General features: G+C 49.8%; 1 protein-coding gene across 6 annotated transcripts; it reads left to right on the top strand.

The window, feature by feature from the left end:
• The first annotated feature begins 1297 nt into the window (after nt 1-1297).
• LOC144159525 (uncharacterized) lies at nt 1298-23935 on the top strand. 6 transcript variants are annotated; one of them, XM_077691077.1, is made up of 3 exons: nt 1298-1764; nt 10284-10371; nt 21500-23935. In XM_077691077.1, exon 3 carries the CDS (start codon nt 21594-21596, stop codon nt 23766-23768), a length of 2175 nt encoding a protein of 724 aa, XP_077547203.1. In that variant the 5' UTR covers nt 1298-1764; nt 10284-10371; nt 21500-21593; the 3' UTR covers nt 23769-23935. The 6 variants fall into 6 exon arrangements, with proteins under 6 accessions (XP_077547203.1, XP_077547207.1, XP_077547205.1 ...); XM_077691079.1 differs by lacking the exon at nt 1298-1764 and adding an exon at nt 3369-3415; XM_077691080.1 differs by lacking the exon at nt 1298-1764 and adding an exon at nt 7952-7970.
• Nucleotides 23936-24086: the final 151 nt, after the last annotated feature.

Genomic DNA, 24086 nt, shown 5'->3' with positions numbered 1-24086 from the left:
TACACATGGGTAGTTGGAAAGAGGGATTAAAAGATGATGTCGTAGAATGAGCTATAAACCAAGGAAGATCAGAATGATAAGATTGCACGCTCTCGAGAAATTACGCGGTCAATCGTAAGAAACGTAGACCAGTGCGTTCCTCGTGTGTATCGCTACTGCATTCCAACGTGCGAAGTCATGACATCCGGGGAACGCCGAGTGCTCCTCGCCCCCGATGGCATTAAAACCATGCTCAGGACCGCAGGGAGCGGAATGCGGCGTCTGGGACGACGTCTACCCTTCTCCGCAGTGGTGCAGAATACTCCCTGATGATTATGATCAATCAATCAATCAATCAATCAATCAATCAATCAATCAATCAATCAATCAATCAATCAATCAATCAATCAATCAATCAATCAATCAATAAATCAATCAATCAATCAATCAATCAATCAATAAATCAGTCAATCAATCAATCAATCAATCAATCAATCAATTGTGTATTAGTGGGCCCAGGAACAGCCGGAGGGGCCGCCGGAGGAACAGCCTTTGTGCTCGCGGACGAAAAAAACAAAAGGAAAAGGTGACGTGAGATGTAACAACAACAACAACAACAATAATAATAATAATAATAACAATAATATCATTACGATGAGGCCGATGATTGTGACTACGAATGGTGGTGGTTGTGGTGCTCTCGTGTGTGGCTTGTACCTAGACGGGAAAATTGGCCAGGTCTAAATTCTTGACTGTGCCCCTATTTATTTATTTATTTATTTATTTATTTATTTATTTATTTGAGAAATACTGCAGGCCCGAGGGCTGCAGAACGTGAGAACGCGATCGGTTCATACGACAAACTGTACAGTTTAAGGAAACGTAGCAGCTGTACTAGGTAGACAAAGGGAATTAAACGGGGTCAAGAATATGTCAGAAAGGCGAGAGATTATACAAAGCAACAAAAAAAAACTCAAACATTCTCACACAAAAAAAAAATGCTGGAAGTTCGAAATACAACAAAAAGTATATTGTTTGTTTAACACGTTTGTTTCTAGACTCTGTAATAACAGCAAGTCTTGTACAGAGGCGTTGTTGTATTCGATTGTTCATGAGAAGAAAAACAGCAATATGAAAAAGTCAGTCTGGGCGAAAAACGGAATCAGAGGTAAGTACGCGAATGGCGAGTTTATCCGCTCGCCGCCCATGGCCTCATCTTTCTCATCTTCGCGTCAAATTTCTCGGATTTTGGGGGGCCAGCGCTTTCCTATGACGTCAGAGAAGCTTGTCACACGCATGATCGTGACGTCATCCTCGCTGCGCCCATGTCATTTCTTTTTCGTCGTGCGCGCCAAATTTCGGCACCAGCAGACGACCGAAAAAAAGACGCGGTGCGCTTCAATGTTCCTAAGGCTGGACAGACTTCTGAACCTTCAAGAAACGTCAGAACGGAGTGTCCGGTTTTTCCCCCCATTTTTTTGAACAGCCAACCGCGCGTGGACGTGCACAAACAGAACAATGCCAAGGTCGCTGGAGCAGGTGCAGAAAAGGTGCACCAAGGGAGAAAGAAGGCGTGACCAAATCGGCGGGCAGCATCATTTCAGGAGGCCCCGCGTGGGACCAGGGCGCGCAAATTTCGGCTCAGTCGCGTTACGGCGAGCCCTGCGTTCACAGCTACCGCGGAGCGCGCTGCTCGGAGACGCGGTAGAAGACGACGCTGGCCGAGGACTCCGTCCCCGCAGCGTCGGCCCGAAGGAGTCAGCGCGGCTCCTTCATGCACCACAGGTGAGCCGCCCGGCGTTTTCGCGCCGCCGTTGGTTGGTGCGGTGCTTCGCCCGGGCACGTTTGCGAGCGGAGCGCGGAGAGGCGTGACACGGACACGTCATGGCGCGATGGGCTTGCTTCGGGCGGGCGTTGCCAGCATAGTTTTGCGGACGCGGTGGGCTCAATTGCGCGAGGCGGCTGATGATGCCGTAGGATTAATTCGGGGCCTCGTTGTTGCGTACGTTGGTCAACCTTTTGAGGTTTAGGCTACCCGGCGTTTAACGCACGCACAACAGTGAAATCGTCGCCTACGTTTATTTGCTTGTTGTTGTCCGCCCGGCTTGTTTTATCTTTTGTTTACATATTGGTAGCCCGTGCTTAACGGTCTTTTGCAAGTTTCGACTGTGGATGCTCGCAGCTGTAGTTTTGATGTCGTTGTATCAAGGTTGAACATCGATTAGCTGATATTTTGGTCAGCAACTTCTATTTGATGCGAATCGGAGAAGAGAGGGCATCAATGTTGGGTGCCGTGATTGCTTGGCCGTCTTTTACTGTTTTTTGCTTGCTTCGCATGTGGCCGTTGTCATACGCAACCAACGCCAGCAAAGCAGATGGTTTTATTAGATGCATGGTACAGGCGGCCACAAAATAAAACGGACCAAGCGAGCGGTGCGCGAACACTATCGGCGCGACGCCTTCCGGGCCAGCGCCTGCTGTCGAGATTGTGCGCATGCGGGTCCTTCGCTGTCAGCCACTGCGTGTCAATCTGCACGATTCTTTGCAGCGGCCGGCAGCCTGCGGCATGTGCCGAAGCCTAGGGTTCGTGTTCAGCTTCGGGATATGTGCGCCAGAAGCTCGGTCCTTATCATTTTGTTGGCTCTACAGCATATTGGCAATATTGGTGTCGGAGCAACTCGACGATAAAGCTTCGTGCGTGACTGAATGGTTGCCAGTCAGTTCGTTTCCCTCGCCAAATAACGTACAGTAGAAATGACTGTAAACGCCGGAGCGCGTGCCGCTCAGTATTGCAGAGCGCTCTGATGAGGGGCTGGCGCGCTCCCGTAGTTTGTGAGTTTAGCGGCCGCACTCCTTGAAACCGATTTATCGCGCTGCTGCCTGCTGCATTAGTTACGTCACGGAAGGTAACGCATTTTTTATCACCCAATGGGGCAGCGAAAAGCAAACGTTTTTAATGCGTTCGCTGGGTTTCGCGCTTGATAAAAAGCCCCTCACCGGCAAAAGTATTATCTGGAACCGTTTATCTAATGTAGCTAGCGCAGCAGACAACAGCGCAATCAACCGTTTCGGGGAGTGGATCCGCCGGATGTACGAACTACGAAAGTTCGTCACCCCATCGCTAGGCCGCTCTGTGTGTACTGAGCGGCACGCGCTCCCGTGTTTACTGTCATAAAGCCCGTGATAAAGCTTTCGACTGTACAGTCGATTGATTGTAGGGTTTAACGCGCCGACGCAACGCAGGCGATGAGGCGCGCCGTAGTGGAGGGCTCCGGATTAATTTTGACCACCAGGGGATCTTTAACGTGCGCCGAAATCTCGTACACACGGGCGTTTTTGCTTTTCGCCTCCATCAGAAAAGCGGGACTGTACAGTCGGCAGATCGGTTGTCTATAACGCTCGATCGGCATGCTCCGGACTGCGCGGGAGACATCTAGTGAGGTCGCCTGGTTTGGGACCGGTATAATGTGAGCATGTGAACCCGTATCAGCACGATGGCTACGTTCCTTTTCGCGGTGCCCGTCGCCTTGGCTTCCGCACATTCCTTCTCCGGGAGAAGCGCTGCCTCCGCTGCCGGGCGGCAAACAAAAGTGGAGATTAGGGTGTGCTAGTACAGTGTTGGTTGCGTTTGACTACGCGCAACGCTTAATTTCTGCGGCGCGTTGCGCAACTTATACAGGTTTTTTTTTTCTGTATGCGAGACAACTAATAACAATCGCCGAAAACGCATCGCTGCCGGTGTTCCAGAGAGACTAGATATCGGTCCATTAACGCTTGCACAGATTGCGACGCTACACGCTGGCAGTGACGTGCAAAGCCGGGCACAGAAACTGGATAGTGGTGCACGCGGTACTCATGCAGCGTGTTGGCAGAACGATGACGCAATGAACAGTTGTGCGCCAAAGCTAATGCCGAAGGAAAACTCGCACAGCGTGTGCTAGGCATAGTCTAAGCATCGCGGCAGATACCTGATCGCCGCTTTTAAAATCAGCGCTGATAACAATCCCTAACACAATTTTTCACCGCACTAGTATCTACTTTCTGGCATGTGTAACTTCTTTTTCGCTATCAGGTTGATTTGGAAGAGTGGCGACAAGCTGTTGCTACCGTGATCTGCGCCGGTTCAAGCCGCTGTATGGTCGGTCCCGGAACTAATGGTCCAGGAACAAGTGGTCCGGAACAAATGGTCCCAGAGCTAATGGTTCCAACTTCAAACTAGGAAAAAATAGTCCCACCACTACTGCACGCATGCATGAGCACCTGTATGAGTCAAGGAACGGGGTCAATGTATTTGTGCGCAATGTATTTTGCATCTGTTCATATATAATAGATTAGCTAAGGCTGAACTTATGAGTAAAATACGGCATACACATTTTTTGTCGCACGTGTATGTCCTCGCGCGCTTCCGTTGCTAGCGTTTTTTCGTTGTTGCGAATACGATCAAACCGGGGCAGACATTTCAATCAAAATATTCGTGTACTGAGCAGCCCTCGGCCGGTATTTAAAGCGAATACAAAAACGGGCTTCGATAATTTTCTTCGTGAAGGCAGTTTTCTTATGAAGCGGAGCAACACAACTTGTTTAAATTAAGCTGACTGACGTGCAATACTCGCAAGGATACAAAATTTTGTCAACGCTTGAGAAGCGAGTCCCACTTGAGTCTGTGCGTAGAGCCCATTTGCGGTAACGGTATTTATTTAGGTTATGTAAAATATCAAAAATGTGAGTGGGCCGGTACTGCTGAGCTGTACTGGTGCATTGTGCGCGCCGATTTGTCGCTATTTTTAAAAAGAACTTTACTCGATTAATGGTTTATTGCATTAGCTAAGCTGCGTTACTGTGCTCACCACCTCAGATGCTTCGATATCTGCAATTCTAATGAAGCGAAGCGACACTAATCAAGTTTTTGAACCACGATAATTTTGCAGCTTCGAGCTTAGAAAGGTCTGTTTTTCTCCGAAAATAGGCAATACTTTGCTATTATCACGCCTTTTCTTTTGCTGCAAGGTTTAGACACGTCAGAAGAGTCGAATCTTGAGCCGGTTGGTACATCTTTCACAGTAGAGGGCAGCGCAAGGAACCGGACGAAGCGAAGACGATACAAACACAAGCGCTTGTGTTTGTCTCGTCTTCGCTTCGTCCCGTTCATTGCGCTGCCCCCTACTCTGAAAGTTGACAAGGCCGCTCGATGGAAACAAGGCCTTGTTTCGATCGAGCGGCCGTGGTTTGGAGGACTGCTGGCTAAAACGCTTTGTTCATTTTTCCGCCGTGTTGTGGGAGCGTGAAATGGCGCTCACTGAAGTGGTGCTCACGGCCGGTGAGCTCATACTCGACCCACCATCGACAACAAACTTCATTGCTCGCAACTGCATTTGAGCACAAATATATGCAGTTAATTCGCGCAAACACGCAAACATGTTCTTGCTCTTGCTGGCGGCTTTACGCTGCCAAAAATTGCGAGAACCAAAGACAATCACACGTCGTGGTTCAAGGAAAAGCAGACGATTGCTGCAGGCTGATGCACTACCGCTGGCAGACTAGGGTCTAGGAGAACTCGTCTTAGGTGACCTCGTCAAATAGGGCAAGTCGTCATAGGCCATCTCGCACTGGCTAAACTCGTAACCTGGGGCAACTGGACACTTACTTGCCCATCTCGTCACAATTTCCGTTTTTCGTCAGTCATGTTCAGATGAAAAGAATACCGGAATTCATTTTCTTACACCATTTTGTACCCAACGTTTCCCTGATGTCCTTGGAGGAACATGCCAGACCAGACAACGCATTTTGTTGTGTGCTTCTTTCAGGTAATCGCATGAGGACACTGGGTATATTAGATTTCGTTTGCTCTTTTTCTGTTTTTTTTTTTAAATTTCACACTATCACTTCTAGGTAATCAGGTTACGCAGCTGTACTGCGTAGACCTTTGCGATTTGGTTCTGTATTTTCGATTTTTAATATTTTGATATTTTTGTTTTTTTGTCTTCTCACCAAACATGATTGTCAGGTTTTGCCAACAGCAGCTCAACGGGGCCACTTTCGTTTCCTTATTCTTGTTACATTGATGTGTATGTACACTGATCCACACATTCCACCGTGCTTTGGTCGCGCGCGCGCCCTCGGAAACATGAAAACATCACTTCGTGTAGCTCCACTAAGTAGTGGTTCAACAACAAAAGCACAGAAGTAGAAGATATGACAAATAGCAGACCCTTGACTCCACCCCCCCCCCCCTCCCCTCCGCTTCACAAAAAATTCCCCGCATTTCCCCGAGGGGAAGAATGTGAAAGTGCGAATGCAGGAGTTGAATTTGCGCGGTTCGGTAATGTTCGCGAAAGAGAGATCACACACACACACACAACTACAAATAAAGAAAGATGCATTTATTCACAGACACCTATTTGTGTTGTCGTTGTACTTGATTGCTAGAGCGGATCTCAGCTTTGAAATTTCGTGTCAGTACTTCTTTAAGCGGGTGCATTAGCCCTTCTCACGCCCGATTCCTGGCCAATCCCCCACGTGGGTATGTGCCATGTCAGCGGCCAGGCAGCGCGCGCCCATCTCCCCCGTTGCTAGGGAAGACGAGGAGCGCGCGCACCCGCAGCTGTTGCTATGCGGACTACGGCGGCGGACGATTCAGGCTCGCTTAAGAAGTGCATTCGCACTTAAAAAGTGGGACAAATTCTTTAGGACAAGAAAAATAAAAAAAGTTAAAGCAAAACTTGTGTTAAAACCAAAAAGCCAATTTCAACCATCAACTGCAAACAAAGAATAGAAGTAACGCGCACGATTGTAACCCGATTGTAACACGATTGTAACCCGATTGTAACGCGCACACAAATATTAAGCTATCTTTTAGCATAAGAGGGTGCGCGTTAGAATCGTGAAAATACGGTAGCCCCTTTTCCGGGAACCCCGCCGCTCCCCTCACCTCGATTGTTTGGACGGGGTTCATATAAACGCGGACGCGTCGAGGTAAGCTGAACGCGCCACTCAACTCACCCCGCCCCCGTCGCGTCCATGTACACGGGGCTTATGGAGGCTACATTGTTATCAATAGTGCGCCCACTGAGGGCGCCTAATCCGCCGTGAAGGGGGTCCTGAAAGGACACTCCCTTCTTCCCTCTCGGCAAGTGGCACTCCAAGGCCCCGGCGCCTTTTGTCGCTTCCGTCGCGGTGAGTTAGGTGCCCTAAGGGGGACAACAATGTAGCCTTCACAGTGCTGCAGCTAATTTGTGATATGAACTATAGGGTTGAAGCCACAAACTCCCCCCGCTCCCCCCGTGCGCTTCTCCTCGACATCTGCCAAAAATGGAACTGCAAGACGAAATTTCCAAGAACGAGGAGGTCGGTGCTACCAATTTCCCTAGTATACTATGGGGTCACCTAGAGCCAGATGCCCGCTTTGACCAGACCACCTTGGAGGACCCGTTTTCCTAGTACTAGTTGGCTGCGAGGAGCGCTGCCACCAACCAGGCTGACTAAACGTGCCGGCTAAACAAATTTTGCAGGGAGGATGGGCTGTTAGGGTTAACCGTATTTACTCGCGTAATGATCGCACTTTAAAAAAAAATGATGCAAATTTAGGGGTGCGTTTATTACGCGGGGTAAATTTTTTGCGAAAAACTTTTGAGCACAGAAAAGGCAAGCAAGTTGCGGGTCAGAATTTTTTTGATAGGTCTCATGAACATAATAAAAATAATAAAAACCTAATAAAAATTTCGCACGCCGCCGCCAGTCTCTTTGCAAAGTGACGCAAAATCCAGTGCTTTCGTGAATTACGGAATGCGCCGGAACGAGTTTGCTGCGAGGTGACAACAGGGCAACCAATAAGTGGCTGCCGCCGTCACAGTGCGGGACATCAAAACAGATATGGGCGCCGATGCAGCAAGCTGAGCGCATTTTTTTCCTTCGTCTTGTCAGTAAATTATGTGCATTTAGTGAGTTTCTTCCTCATCAATATTGAACGCGCTTTGAAAGGGAAGGAAACAGAGGTAAGCCCGATCATCATCAGCTAGACTTGGCACACATATGACATACTGCTGCGGCAAGTTCAGGGTGCGTTCATTGCGCGGGAAATTAAAAAAAAATCGAATTTTGACGACAAATTTCAAGAGTGTGATCATTACGCGAGTGCGACCATTAAGCGAGTAAATACGGTAATTACGCGCGGAACTGCTGTCGCGTTGAAACCTAGCAGAGCCAGCCTGACGGGACTTCAGGGTCACCAGCGCCCGCATCACACGGGGCCGTACCTAGCACAAAACGAGTGTCAGTGGGATCTCCCCACAAGTCACCTGTTTTCGTTTTTCTAAAGCTACTGACACCCCCCCCCCCTACCCCACCTTCCTCCTCTCCTCTCCCTCCTTTCTGGCAGCCGTCTTTCTTTCTTGAAGGCCTACAGCAGCGGAGAGCTTGACCAGTGCTCGACACATCTCCCCCCTCTTCTCCCTGTACTCCTCCCTTTCTTACCGAGACAGCGGAAGCTGGGGTACCTTTCCGAAACAAATTTGCAGAGGGCTAAGCGCCGTTTTGGTCTTGCTCTTTTTTTTTTCGTTTTTTTTTGCTTTGTCTGGTAGCCACGTGGTCTGAGCAGGGTCAGGCCCGAGCGTGCTTCCCCCCACAAAAAGCCGGTCGCGTGTTCGCGCCTTTCATTTGCGAGATTTGTTTGTGCACCTACGAAGTCCCCACGAGAAACCACTGCTGTTGCCGGAGCGGAGATCGTTTGGGCGCCACAGGTACGATGTTTCATCTCACAGTCGCTGCGCTACGCCTGGTCGCAATCGCGCCTTATTGTTGAGCTTGCGTGTTAATTTTCAATGGGCGAAGGTAATTACCCTATTCAGTGCCTTTTCTTACTTAATGCGGCGTTAAATTTCCGCCATAAAAAAGAAGGGGGCGATCGTAAAATACGGAAAAGCGGAGAGTTTTCTTTTTTTTCTTTCTCTATTGTACTGCCCACGAAATGTAACGCAATTAGCACGGCATTTTTCCGGTCCAAAAATAATGTGCGGTCGCATATGCTGCCGCTTTATCTCGTTCATTTTTAATGGACCTTTTTCCAGTACCGATCCTCCTAGCGGCCGCCACGCCGAACTAAAATTGGCAGCAATGCACGCCCACAAAACGTCGAGCTTTCGTAGAACTCGTCCACAAAAAATATCCTGGTACTGTAGCCCCTTCCGCACCAACCGGTCACCCGTGCCTTTCACGGGAATGTCACCGTAGCAGGCGTGGTTCCCGTGACTAATTCGCAGTGGTTGAAGCGCCCCTTTTTCTTTACTTTTTTTCATTTTTGTTACTCCCCCACTGGCTTGTAGGTGCTTCCAGTGTCAGCCTCAAATGTATTTGCCCCTTTCCCTAGAAAGCCCTTTTTGTGTGCACTTACGAACCCACTTCGAGCTGTTGAAAGAGAAAAAATAAAAACGCGCAGCTCTGGACAGCATAGCCTCTCCCCAAACAGAAAGCTGGGGGGGCGCCCTTTTGTTTATTTTGCCGGAGGCTACTGCCAAGAATGGCGGACCAGCAGCCCGCGCATGCGCAGATCGCTACTGGAAAAAGGTCCATTCCACAAGAAGTGTGTTTCCGGTGCGACTGCTTACGATGTAGAGCAGACTTAGATATCTCGCTGTAACATGTTGCCACCTGACGCCATTGGTATTGTACCCGAACAAGGTCAGCACTAAAATACTTTCTTCAGTTCTCGATTGGAAGTCTATTGGGAAATCCACCATCCTTCCAACATTTTCTTCTCACTCACTAGCGCTTTGTGGCTTTTGCTTCAATGCCGAGGTTATCGGTACTTGAAATAAGCATGAATAAAGAAAATAGGGGTGATTCAGTTTTGCGTTGTATTGCCTTGTGTATTCCACCCGACGTCATTACGGCGTCCGGAGCTGGCGAACCGTAGCCTTGGCCACGCTTGACCACGCTTGACCTGTCGCTCTTTCAGCATCTGCAACTGGCAGACAATCACGTGATCAGTTCAGTGGTTATCCCCCTACAGTCGAGGTCGCTCTATCATCAATTATCGCTGTTTTATGCGTCAGTTCTTAGTCACATTTTATCATTCCCTCGCCGAGCCCTCCGAAATTTGCGGTGGCGAAATCGGTGCTCGGTACGCTGCGTTGATAAAAGCCGCGTTGAAAAAAGTTTGTTGATAAAAGCCGCTAAGCACTACCCAGGATCACAATCCGGTAGTACTGTGCTCTGTTTTGTTCCTCCGATTAGTTTCAGATAGTTATCAGTGCAAATCGGGCTAATTATGTATGTGTGCCGTGGCGGGCCATGTCCGCGTCGCGCTGCAGACAAGAGGCGCTCCCCCGATCCCTTCCAAGCTGAGGAGACCGATCGTCGGCGTGGCGCAAGCCTGGGGCGCCTCAAGCTACTCAAAGTGTGAGTACCGATGCCACGGCTTTTACGAATGTCCATCACAAGGCAACATGCAGCTCGCGTTTGTGGGTGCATTAGGGATATTGAGTTTCCACCCACCAATTGTTTCCCCCCTTACAGTGCATGTGATGTGAACGTGTGTCGGTCGCCGGAACTAAGGGTTCCGGAACAAACAGCCCCGAATGCAAAGTAAGGAAAAATGGTACCACCACTACTGATCCTATGCCTGAACGCCTGTACCGTATTTTCACGCGTATAAGCCGCACCAAAACGCGAAAATTTCACTGGAAAAGCAGGGGTGTGGATAATACGCGGGGTTTCCCTTTAATGCAGCTTCACCGCAATGCGCGTGGTGCCGTGAAGCTCGTACGCAGTAACAATGATTAAGCCTTCCATGGCAGCGATTGCGCACAACATACAACGACAAGGAAGAAAAAAAACAAGGACGAGCGCACCCTAAACTCTGAGGTTTATTAGTGAATTGTGACTTTCGCCTTGCAGTCAGTGCATTCTACTTGCTAAATATACACTTGTTCTGTCTACATAGTATGTGATGTGTTGCTTGAGCAGTAGCTTTGGTGCAGCATTTCCTGTATCAAATGTGAGGGCAAGTTTGGTCATATATCGGAGTAACTCAGCTGTGGTTTTAAATAACCCGGGTGAGGTGCGATTCTCGTACGGACCACGCTTGAGAAGCGAGTAACACTTCCGTCTGTGTATTGAGCTTCTTTGCAGCGATGATGCAGTAAATGCTCGTTCATTCGAACTCGAAGGGGATCATACGATTGTTCGAATGGACGATTGATGATGGTTGCTATTGGTTTCCCCTTTGAAGCGGGGTGATGACATGCCATCTTACCAAAAAGGACTAATATAACCATGTTTTACACTCTTGGTTTAATACTAGCGTTGCTTAGGGCAGGCACTAAAGCTTATTAGGCACGAAATACTTTTTTCCCCTGTTACACGTGGTAACTGTCATAGGCAATATTCCCCTCTCTGCTTTTTGTCCACCAGCGACCTTTTTCCAGTAGCGGTCCTCCTAGCGGCCGCCAATGGCGAACTAAAAATGGCAGTAAGGCACGCCTTCAAGAAAGTGGCTTTCGGAGAAGTCGTGCACAAAATATCCTGGTCCTGCAGTCCCTCCCGCACTGACCCGTCACCCGTACCTTTCGCATGAATGTCACTGTAGCAGGAGCACGTTCTCTGACTCATCAGCAGTATGTGAAGCACCCCTCTACTTTTTTTTTTTTCATCTTCCTTACTTCCTCACTAGCAGCCATGTGCTGGCAGCGTGGTCAGCCTCAAACGTCTTTGCCCCTTTTCTTTGAAAGCCATTATTGTGTGCACGTACGGACCCACCACGAGGTGTCGAAAAAGTAAAAAATGAAGATGTGCGGCTCAGACAGTATAGCAGCTCCCTAAGAAGAAAGCTGAGGGGTGCGCTTTTATTATTATGCCCAAGGCGCCTTCCAAGAATGGCGGACCGGCAACCCGCGCATGCGCAGATCGCTACTGGAAAAAGATCCATTGTTCGAATTAAGCGGAGTTCTAATCAGGCGGCGGGCGCTAGAGTGAATGAACATAACGACACACTGCGGGGGAAGAACACAAAGGAGCCACCTCTGGACTCGTTATCGTGAGTTAGGCGCTACTACACGTTTGTGGCGGGTGATTTAGTAAATAATAATGGCATGCGCCGGAGCCCTGGCGCCGGTGGCGCGGCACCCCCTGTAGACGCGAAATAATCTGTTTCAGCAGCGTAGCGCGCGCGCCACGCTGTTGTTCTGTTTCGTTGTTTTGCATCTCCAGTAAATTGGGTTTGTATTTGCAACACATTTCAATCACTCCGGGCCGACTACTTCTGCCAGGAGCGAAGGAAACCAGGGGATCATAGTTCGAATTAATTGGTCTGGATACCGACGCGTTCGAATTATCGGGAGTTTTCCCTTGTTGAAATATACAGAGCTGTGGCGGGACCAGGGCGTGAGTTAGAATTAACCGAGTTCGAATTAACGAGCTTTTACTATATTAATTAGGTCGTGTAAAGATAGAAAATGGGGGTGCGCCCGGAATACCACTCGCCATGATAAGATTCGGCTGAGAAGAAGAAAAGAAGTGGACTACAGATATTATTGAGCCCGTCTGGGGGCTCACCTGCGTTCAACCCAGTCCGGGGGGATGGGAATATAGGAGGGGAGAATAGGATAGGGTAGAGAAAAGTATCGCTAAGTGAAGAGAGGACAGAGAAAAAGTTCTGCCGTCGCGGAAGAGTTGCCACTGTGAATGGGACCACCACGCACAAAACACATCACACAGTATATCCTGGCGTCATGCCGCGTCCGGGAGAAGATCTCGACAGGAACGGTGAAGCGTAGAGGCGAGGCTGTGCTGTGATCAGTAAAGAGCGATGGGAGATCTTGCGGTCCAGCCCTACCGTGCCGACCCACATAGCCCTCGTGGCTCGGGGCGTGGAGGTGCTGGAAGCATACGGGCCGCGAGAATAGGGTACCGCCCCATCGGCCGCCTTGATGGTGACCCCTTTATGGGCTCGAATAAAGTTCAACCAACCAACTGTGATCAGCTGTCTACGGCAGTCCGAAGTCAGGAGAGCTTACTGGGGGAAAGTCGAAGCACACGAGCGGGTACTGGCAAGCGGCAGCTTGCGCTCGACGGCCCCACCCAGCAGAGCGCCCGCCGCCCGAAACAAAAACCCACGGCCCACGACGTGTGGCCGGCAAAATCGCGAACCACCCCGGCTGCGCGGGAGCGAACGCAAAACACGGCCGCACCCCACGACGACCGAAGCCAAACTGGGGCATTGGGTTGGCCGATTTATTGTTATCTGGAAAAAAAAAAGAAAAAAACTTCGCCGATGAAGTTAGGTGCATCACTGTGGAGGCTACATTGTTGTCAACAGCTCACTCCCTCAGGGCGCCTAACTGACCGCGAAGGAAGCTACAAAAGGCGCCGGGGCCTTGCAGCTCCACTTGCCGAGAGGGGAGAAGGGAATGTCGATTGAGGACCCTAGCGTCACAAATGTCGATTGAGGACCCTAGCGGCGCATTGTTGGCAACAATGTAGCCTCCACAGTGCTGCACCTAGCTTGTGGTAGGAACTATACTGCATTACTAGACAGATTTAGTTGGGCGTTCCGGGCGTTAGCGTATTGCTGGGCGTAAAGCGGAGCGTACGCTCGTCGCGACGCGCACATGGATAGTTTTAGTACAGCGTTTTTCGTAGCGTGCGCTAACGCTTGTGGCGTCACCTGTTGAACCCAACGCGAAGTACCCAAATTTAACCTTGCGGCGCCACCTGTTGAACCCAACGCGAAGTACCCAAATTTAACTTTTTTACGTGGCTAACCAAGGCAAACTGTAGCTGGACGGCGTTTCTTTTTTTTTTTTTTTAATGCGTTGACGCTGGTTTCGATTGTAAAAATCTTGCAAGTACGATAAAAAATACCCTCTTACCTTCATTCAGTATTAGGGAAAAATATGATACACCCGTCGCGATTGTTTTGCTCAACCGCGCGACGCCGAAGTTTTGAAGCAACACGCAGTGCTCGGGATACTCACTTTATTCAGCTCTGAAATATGGCAGGACCATGCGACAAATACAACTGAGCATGGCATGCGACGCTAATGCGACGCGCAAAATGAAACAGCGGTTAGGCTGGCACGGCGGTTTGGTGATACACTTCACCCGGGTGTAGCAACTCAATAAGATACACGATGCGTTCCTATTACTCACTTCCTCTTATTCGTGGAGTCCAACTACAAATCCTTCACGTTTCACACGGTAGCGCAACGTCCCCGGCTCGCACCCGAGGGCGCGACGACGGCGCAGGCGAAAATTCTTGAATTCCCTAAATGGAGGCCGCCGATCTGCACCAACACTGCGCGCATTCCACCGCCGCGACACGCACACAAACACCGCCGCCCGCTTCGGGAGCCATCCAGGTTGTCCTTGGTCGCTCATTTCTGGTCTGCATGCCTGTTGGAACTGAAACGTTGTCGCCTAACGAGAAAAACACGCGACGGTCCGCGTTTTCAGTCGGGGAACCTCCTGCCACGACCGGCCGCCGACATCGCCGAGGCAGCAGCCATTTTGAAAGCAAGGGGCCTCCCAGCAGGTCCGCAGCGCCCCGCAAGCGCCCCGGAGCGTATACGCTCCCAGCCGTTGCGTGCGTAGCACCGCATCGCCGGGGCGTTTACGTAGCGTACTGCGCATGCGCAGTCGCGAGCCGCCCCGCCGGGGCGTACGCTCGTCCGGAGCGCGCGCCCAACTAAATCTGTCTACTGTGTCCACCACCCCAAATGCTTCGATGTCCTCAGCTCAGTTCGAGCGAAGCGGCACTATTCAAGATTTCCGACCTCAATACTTTTTCTCAATAATTTTTATTAGCATTGTTTTGTTTATTTTTTTATTACTGGTGCAGATCTAAATGTAACACATCAGAGTAGCAGCAATGAAATGAGATTAATAGCTATTTGTAGCCACTGCACCATGACTACCTAATTTATAGGTATGAGACGCGGGTCCATTCTCGGTCGCGGTGGCTGCTTTTCAGGTAAAGGCGAAAAGCGAAAACGCCAGTGTCGAGATTCCAGAGCACGTAAAGATACCGAGGCGACCAAAATTAGTGATGAGGAGCCTTCACTACGGCGCGCCGCATAGCCCGGCAGGTGTGGCTTGGGTGCTTTAAACTCCGAAAATTGTAAATCTTTTGAATTTATTAGTTAAAGCCGCTTTTCAGATGAGGCGAGCAGCGAAAACGCCCTCGGGTTGAGATTTCGTCTCATGTTAAAAATCCCCAGGTGACCCAAAGTAATCTAAATCCTCCCACTAGGGCACCTTCCATAGCCCTGGTATAACTTCGGCACATTAAACCCTCAAATTTTTTATAACTGCGAGGCTGCAATTTTTTCTAACTGTAAGGACGAAGCTTCGTTAACTATATTTCTCCCGGTGCGCAAGCATTCCAAATTGACGGTTCTCACGGACTAAAAGCCTCATGAAGAGTTATCTTCTGGAAGCACTTGTCTCAAGATAGCATTCGCCGGTTTATTTCAATTAACTAAGGAAAATTCAGTAAGGAAACGGTATAATGCAAATTCAAGGCAAAAATTTTCTCGTAGCTCTTAAGTCTGCCTATTTACACTTTTGAATGTTTAAAGAAGGGGCCATGCAGACAAAAATAAGTTTGGTCCGTTCGAAAGATTGCCTCGTTAGAATCAGTGACACCACCTTTAACGCACACTTCGCTTAAATAAGCCGTATAATCAGGAAAAAAGGGAATGGCCATGCGACCCACTAGCTCATTTCCCGCGACAGGCCCTATAATGCCATATGTCCAGCTGTGCGATTGGTTGAGGCCGGCAAAAGCAAACGCAAATTAGGCAGGGGTTATTAACTTGCCGAGCGAGCTATTTGCGCCTAAATGTAATGCATTTCATTTGCAGCACTAAAATGGTGCGGTAAACAATGAAAGTTGCGAAAATACGCGCAAGCATAGAAGTACCGACGCGCACTGCTGTTGGTACTGGGAGCACTATGCTTGCTTTAGCTGCACAGCAGTCCGCCGCTTGGGGCTTGTCTTAATTGACAGTGAAGTGATTTGTAAACATTGCGGGATTACTAGCGCAAATTGTAGTGCGGAGTCCATAGGCCATGTTTCGATCCCTGTGAGTGCGTTTACGAGAATTTATTTAGTAGAAAAGTCAATTTGAAAATGCTTTCCTCCTCTCTTCATCCTCGCCCATTTTCTGTGGCGTGTTCGCGTGACGTCAGGAGGAAATGACTTGGCTTGACTGCGACACTCCACAGCTCGCCGACTTTCCGACAGTCAGTCGGCCCAGCGTTCAGTCTGCCGGTTGCCGACGGGTCTTCGCTCTTCGTTCGCTCAGTTGAAACGAGGCCACGACACGTTTGTGAATGGAAGATTGTGCCTTTTTTTACTTTGTTAGTTTGTACACTGTATCAAGCTCCACGTCCGGGTCGCTCCACACAAGCGCTGCACAAGCGCACATGCGACGCTTCGCTGGCTGGTACACTAGTAGGAAAATCTAAGGCCACTCGAAGGCGGGAGAAAAGTCAGGGAAGTCAATATAGGCACTAAGGAAATAAAATCAACCGAAACTTGTGCCGTACAGCGTAAAACTAGGGAGCGGGAAGCACTTTTTTTGCACTGGGTGAACAAGCACAGCGGTCAGCAGCACGACTACGCATGTGCGAACGCTTTTCCGTCTAAGAAATGCAGTTGGTAGACGTGAGATATTGTGGAAATATGGGGGACGCTTACTGCACGAGCGCTATACAACAAATAGTCACCTAAGCTGCTTAAAACGCTAAAACTGTATATAAGTGTAAACTAGTTATATACATTATATACCTCATATTTCCATCGCCGGCAACGCTGACGGCCAAGTGGTCTAAAGCGCTAGGTATATTATTTTGCAAGTCGCAAATTCGAATCCCCGAGAGTACATTTTTTTTCTGTAAGTTAATTTTTTCCTCTTCGGCTGATGTTTTCTATACTGAGTTCACCATTTTTGGGCCGTAACGTTCACTGCTCCACGAATGAGTTCGCAGAATGCGCGCAGACTGACATTGACGCGCTAGCGAGTTCTCGTTGGCGTGCTGTTGCCGTAAGCAGCGACTGCTTGCACGAAGTGGGCACAGGACAAAATCAGCAGACCCTTGGCCTGGTGCGAACACGCTTTTTACGATACAGGCATGAGTGAGGGAAGCTCCGAATATGTGGGAAAAGCGCATGGTATTTGAGCGTCTGCTGTGACGCGGAGGGCGTTTATCCACTGCGTTGGCGTCGGCTAGTGATTGCTGCGATTCCAAGCCGTCCTGGGAGGCTCATCTTAGGCATTTTACAGCCGACAACATGGCAGGAGCGCGGTGTGACGATTATTGAGATATCGAGAATCCAGCGATAACGTCGGATCTCAAGCATGTTGTTTTACAGAACCGAAACTTGATTGAATGGTAATCTTGGACGTCGTCCAATCACGGTGCATCTCCTGCCGACCTCACAGCCTTTAGTTGGTGCGGCCGCCGCAGACCGTGCATGGTAATTTTTCTGCTTTCAGGCCTTAGAAAATAATTACCGACTTATCAATCGGATAAACGATGAAAAATGGGGGTAATTTGAGCCAGTCTACACAGTCCAAGCAAAAATGGGAGCTTGACAAATTCACTTCAGTGTCTCCTTTAAACGATACTGGCCGATTGGCGTAAGCGACGCTGTCTTAGGTGACCCTGTTTGTCGAAGATACCCCATGTTTCACGAAACGATTACTTTCTACAGTAACAACAACAAGCCAGTTGCAAGTACGGTAACAAAAGAAAAAGAAAACAATGCAACGGCGACCAACGGTCCGGGGCTGAGTATGGTAGCGCCATAGGAGACAACTGACGGTAAGCAAGACTGCAGAGCCTCATGACGCAGTGGAAGTTCATTTGAATACGCGCACTTATGACTTCCTGGCAGACGTCACGGAAACGCGCGGTTTAGCGGGAGACTCAAAATTTTAGCCTAAAGTTATTAATTTCCCAGTGAAGACTGCATCATTTGCTGCATGGCAAGCTCTAGGGGCACTATAAAACAAAATCTTTTGAATAAAACACTGGTATTTTGTATTTTGTTTGCATGGCCCCTTTAAGGCGTACTATTGGGGCCGGTACATTTTATTGGTCCGCTTGTCGACACAGCTGCCGTGGTATTTTGCCATCCCTGAACAATGTTATTCTACCTTAATCCACTCTAATTCCACGTTAATCTATACCAATCCACCGTACGTAGTTCCAACTTATTAATCATTACTGTCAATCGCTAATAAATCATTAATCAAACGGGATTAATCACCCGCTGTTACAAATAATACGTCTTACAAATCATTATATAACTCTGATAATAATTTATCTTTGCTTTGGCTCGTTCGCTTCTGGCCTACCTTGGGTTTTTGTACCGTTCGTGTCGACACCGGGCTCATTGAAGATCAGCTTCCAATGACATATATACGGCTTTTCCGCCTTAATAAATGACTGCTTTTTTTACCATGAAATAAAAGCAGCGATATTTTTTCTCCTGTAACCCACTCATGCCCGAAACGACGTTACGAACGCGGCTTTGTAGCCTCTCGGAAACTTGGAACACGCGCTCTACACAACGCAGACAACAGAAGGCGAACGCTGCATAAACAGACAAGAGATTCATTCGAGGTCTCCTATGCACGAGCGAACCCTGGGAGCTCGCGACACGTTTGTGACGATGTGGTCTCGTCATCGCGACTGGATGGTACACGGCGAGCGCTCGTGAAGACATTCGTTCGAACACAAAAGTGTTCGCGGTAGTGAGTTGACTAGCTGGCGCACGTGATACTGAGGAAACGCTTAAGACTGCCGGGAGAATACGAATATTAGCGAGGAAATATTAAGCGCCTTCATCCTGCAGCCGTCCATCTCTTTCGAACACGGCGGCAACGCCTCGAACGCTCAGCAGCGTCAAGCCGCCCTGTCGCCACGACACCTTGCAATCATCGGCCGTTCTTGCGCCGGCGCGCTGACTCAGGTGTGTTCGAACGTGCCCGGCCTTGGTTGGTGGTCCCGTGCTGTGCCCTTGTGTGTAGCAGTGCTCGCCGCGAGTTATGAATATGAGCCGCGTTTTTGCTATGATTGTTCCGCGTGACAGCGATGGAACGTCTGGTTAATGTTTCAAAGACGATATTCTTTCTTGGGCTACTTGAACGTGAAAATTTTGGTCTGTCTGTCTGTTGCCCCCCCCCCCCCCTTTTTTTTTTGTCTGCGCAGCAGTTCTGAGCAGCTCTGAGGAGATCCGTATTTTATTTACCCATAGAACGTAAATGGCGGGAGCAGTTTTGGGCTGATTGGGGCTGCTTAGAGCTGCTCTGAGCCGGCAAAAAAAGAAAGACCCTGTCTGTCTGTATGTCTGTCTGCCTGTCTGTCACTTGATTCAGCCAGCCGGCCAAAGTTAAACAGATTCTGCGCAGTATGTTTATATACCCACAGCCAAGTCTGAACGTCTAAGCCCTGTGGCAATGTTCATGCTTGTCAACATTGTTGAACAAGAACAAAACATTACGCAAATATGAGGCAGAAAATCAATACACGAGACATTTGCAGTGTTCCTATATGGATGTTTGATTTTTGCAAATGAAATTCTACATCCACTGCAGAAAAAAAAAAATTCGTGGCCTGTTGTGGCCTGCGCCACTGTAGCTTGTGGCGGCATTTTAAGAAATTAAACGCCAACAGTTACTAAAGGTTCCACTAGATGGCTTCCGCGTTCCGCTTGGAACGCACGTGAAGTAAGGAAATGCGGTTTCTATTAACGTTGGTTCTGTAAACGTTGAAGTAGGGCGCCTCGATTCAGGCGCGTCTCCGCCGTATGGCAGCGCTGGCATAGAGGCACCCGGCCTGGAGCAGTAGGACGCGGTAAATTTAAATTGACTTGAGCAAACCTCTAGCGTGTTTATCTTGGGAGGAGTGTGACGGAAGAGGAACAGCATAAGAGGTGAGCGGGAAAGCGAAGGGATGCATTCGCTTGGTAAATGTCGACAAAGACTATCGTCTTTCGTCGACATTTGCAACGAAAAGAGCAGATACGCGGCCATTTTTTTTCAGGGAACCTTTCTGCACAGGTAATGCGTCTGCCTTCTTTGCCGAGTACCCCTACGCGAACAGAATATTGCCTTTTACCTGCTCAAGAATGCGTAATTGTTCAAAGTTAAGTTAAGACAAAGTTAAGACGTTGTTAACAATTTGTTAAGACAAATTGTTAAGTTAAGACAAAGTTAAGACGTTGCAAGTGTAAATGTAGGCCATTGTAAGATAATCACACGCAGGATCACTGTAGATCATATAAATAATCTGCGTCGTAAACACGGAGCATTGCAGTTCAATTTCGAGCAACAAGGCTCAAAAACGAGAAATGAACGTCGTCTTCAAACAAAAATGAAATAAGCTTATAACGTAGCTTTTCATAGGTATGTAAACACCCTAGTTGCGAAATGTATTGTAGTTTTAGAGCCTTGTCACTAGGAAGAGGCTTTCAAATGCTTTCTGCTAACATTCATCCTTCCTTGAAGGCAATTGAAGAATTTTTGCTCCAGAAATGCGACATAACAACACCCTGGGTGCTTCGTCAAGGTCAGGTGCACTTATAAGGATGTGGAGCTTGTGAACACCGGCCATTTTCTATTTGTGAGCTCTCCTGCTTCAAGAAGGGAGATAATGCTACAGCCTCCATTAAGCGAACGTACGCACGAACCGCGAACCGACGCTTATAAATCTAATAACGTTGCCCGGAACAGAGCAGTCAGTGAAGTTACATACGCAACTAAATACTTGCCACCTTTTCTATATTGCTCCGAAGCACCCAAAAGGACGCGTAGCAAACTGTGGTTATGGGGTTACTTACCAGGGTATGAACAGAAAGATTCTGCGAGGAGTTCCGGTAAACAAAGATGATCTGTGGCTGTTTCGCAATCCGTTGTGTATGCTAGTGGCGGCCCAGCTTCTTCTTCTGTAAATTATGCCAATGTAATTTTCTACCGCATCGTCGCCTCGTAACATCTTCTGGTGGGGGTGCCTGGTTTCACTCTTTCACTCTGGTAAATACCACCATAAATACAGCGTTTGCTACTCGTACTTTTGGGTGCGCCATGGCATTATAGCATTACGCACTTTATGAAGCTTTGTGACGGGCGTCATCACATAGGAATATCGGGGCAAAACGACGTTTTAACAGCCGATGCAGTTCAGTGTTTTATCTGGCGCATGGAGTTGGCTGACGTGCTGGCATGGGCACTCACGCGCGATACGTAAGATTTCACGACGAGCGTGGGTGCATGCGTGTCCGTATCCTGCCATATATTGAACACGTGTTGGTACATCGTACAGGTGAATGTACGCAATGCGAGTGCTGTAGACATTAACGCCAGACGAAAGCGTTCTTTTTTCGCCGACTCGAGCAGTTTTGGATGGAGTGTTCAAGGTTCTATGCCACCCGGAAGATTATTCAACGTTGCATGCTGCAGCTTAGGCTGTTCTGTGTTGTGTCGACGCTAAACGAACCTCAACCTGTGTTCGCTTGCAGGCCGTGACCATTTTCCACAAGAACCTGGTGACTGAAGTACGCTAGGCCGGGCTGTAGTGGGTCCCGTCATCGTCGCAGGACTGTCGACCCAGCGATGTTGTTCGACGCGGAGGCACTCCGACACCACGAACTTGGCGCCGCTCGGAGCCACCACCTGAAGACCTTGCCCAGCCACCTGGTCTGCTCTTGTACGCGCAGCGAGCAGAACCCGGTGTGCCAGCTCTCCTACCGCCTGAAGCTTTACAATGAGGCCCTGTGGCACGTCGGCCTGGAACTCAAGGAGGACACTCAGGGAAACGTCGGGGAGCTGCGCCTGCTCAGCCTCTACGGAGGCTGGGGAGAGATGCCCGGGAGGAACCCAGACGTCGAGGCGGAGCGCGTCGCCGTCAACGTCCTTCAGATGTTCTTCATGAACCACCGCTGCATCGTGGACGTAGAACTGAACGTTAGCTTGGCCAGCCGCGAATTCTTGCTGACAGCGTTAGAGCAGAACAGCAGCTTGAAGACGCTGCGCGTGCAAGGTATACACAGCGAGCACACCGAAGCGAGTGACAACGCGTTTAACATGGTGGCTGCGGCGGCAAAACTGAAAGAGCTCATTTTTTCCGACAATCACTGCTCCTCCCTCCTCAAGCAAGCAGTTGCTTTTCTTTTGCTTGAGGGTGGAGGTTCTTGCCTGAAGATACTGGACGTCGCGGCGCTGCGGATGAGCCACAACAAGGCGAAACAACTGATCTTGGGACTGCGCGGCAACCACACGATTGAAGAGCTGGCGGTCGGGGCTAGCGTGTTCACCTGCGGCAGCGTCAGCCCGTCAGACATCTTCGCGGGATACCTCACGAGAGAAGGAGGCACGCTCAAGAAACTGACGCTCAGGTCGCGCCCGTATTATAACACGCGCGGTCTTCGGGCTCTGGTCAAGACGCTTTCGACGCTGACCACACTCCAGGAGCTTATTGTCGACTTGTCTCTCACGTGCGTCGAGGACACTGTGCTCTTTGCAAGAGTGGTGGCGCTGAACCGCGCTCTCAAGAGTCTAAGCGTGACGTGGCTCAAGGAGTACTACGACTTTCCTCCACCTCACATCAACTTCGCCGCGTCAAACGGCGCCGAGAGGATGAACATCTGGTTGGACGCTCTGCGGCAGAACACCACGCTTGCGTATCTCTCGTTTGACCTCGTGGGGTTTGCCGCGGATGACTGCTGCCGTTTCTTCCGCGCCCTCGAAGCAAACCGGTCGCTGCTGCGAGTTTCCGCCTGCAACCTACCCAAAAGTGGTGCCATACGTCCGGTATGCCAGGCCATCAAAGACTCCGGTCCTCCTGGAAGAGTGTTTGTCAAGGAGTACGACGTGTGCCCAGCAGACCTGCAGTCGCTTCCATCGTGCGACGAAGTCGGTGCAGTGAACATCACCCACGAGCACCTCCCGCACCTGGAACTCCTCCGGACGGCGTTCACCGTGCTCGTCACATGCAGCCACGTGACAGCCATCCGCGTGCGCGTGTGCTCCGACTTCTTCGACCGCACGCTGCACAGAGTGCTTGCCGACTACATCGCTGGGGCGTCGACGCTCACGGACATCGACCTGCATCTTGACGTCGATTTGTACGAAGACGCGGAAGGAAACACGCAAGAGGCCCAGAGCGCCCTGGTCACTTCTCTCATCTCCAACACGGACATTGCACGAATCGCCCTGCATGAGATAGCATTCAGTGACAACGACTGCCGTCGGTTCGCCGGCGCCATCATTCGAAGCAAGAGGCTCAACGAACTGACCTTCGGAGCGTCGTGGCGCGTGTTCAACGTCACTTTTCTGCGAAGCCTGGCCTCAAGAGCGCTGGAGAACTTCAGCCTGCTACACGTGGAGTTTCCGCTGCACGTGGAACAAGGCGGTCCCGTGGCGAAGGTGCAGCACGGCGCCAGGCGCAACTCCAGTCTAGTGAAGCATGCGGCTCGCTTCGTGATGGGCGACAGAGACCCCTACAGCGCCCGCGCCCTGGAGCTCGTCGCCGAGCAGCAAAAGCTATTGGAAATCATTCAGAGCCAGGCAGGTGTCAACGCGGCCGAAGCAGCGACGATGATTCGAAGAGCGTTGAAGTTGAGGTGCTTGAGTAGCCTCGAAGGCTTCATGAAAATGGCTCGCGTGGTTAAGCACTCGGTCGAGTGCGGTGGTGGTCGCGAAGACGGCTTGCGGCTAGTGGACTTAAACGAGGACTGTTGGCTGCACATCAGACAGTTTTTGAAGATAGCCGATGTCGCGCTCCTGTGAACTGGGGCTTGTACCGGGGCTATTGGTACGGGAGGGACCTTCAAATTTTAACCGTTTAGAAGACAAGCTGGAGGACATTCACCGCGTACGACAACCCGCTGGATGTCAGTGCGTGCGCTTTCATCACACCGGCGAAATTAAAAAAATGTACTTTCCTAGCTGGGCGTGTGTGTGTGTGTTTCACTTGCCCGCCGAGCAGAATGGAAAGCTCTAGCACATGACCAGAACGCCGGTGGAGTGGCCACAGCGTGCACAGTGGCCACAGCGTTTTGTCCTGGATGGTCGGCAATGAGATTGCAAATGGACTTGAGAAAACGA

Source organism: Haemaphysalis longicornis, unplaced genomic scaffold, assembly GCF_048455015.1.
Source record: "Haemaphysalis longicornis isolate Haplotype H1 unplaced genomic scaffold, Haemaphysalis longicornis Haplotype H1 scaffold_10, whole genome shotgun sequence".
Classification (NCBI taxonomy): Eukaryota; Metazoa; Arthropoda; class Arachnida; order Ixodida; family Ixodidae; genus Haemaphysalis; species Haemaphysalis longicornis.
Note: the sequence above shows the minus strand (reverse complement) of the source record. Positions and strands in the feature narration are given on the sequence as shown.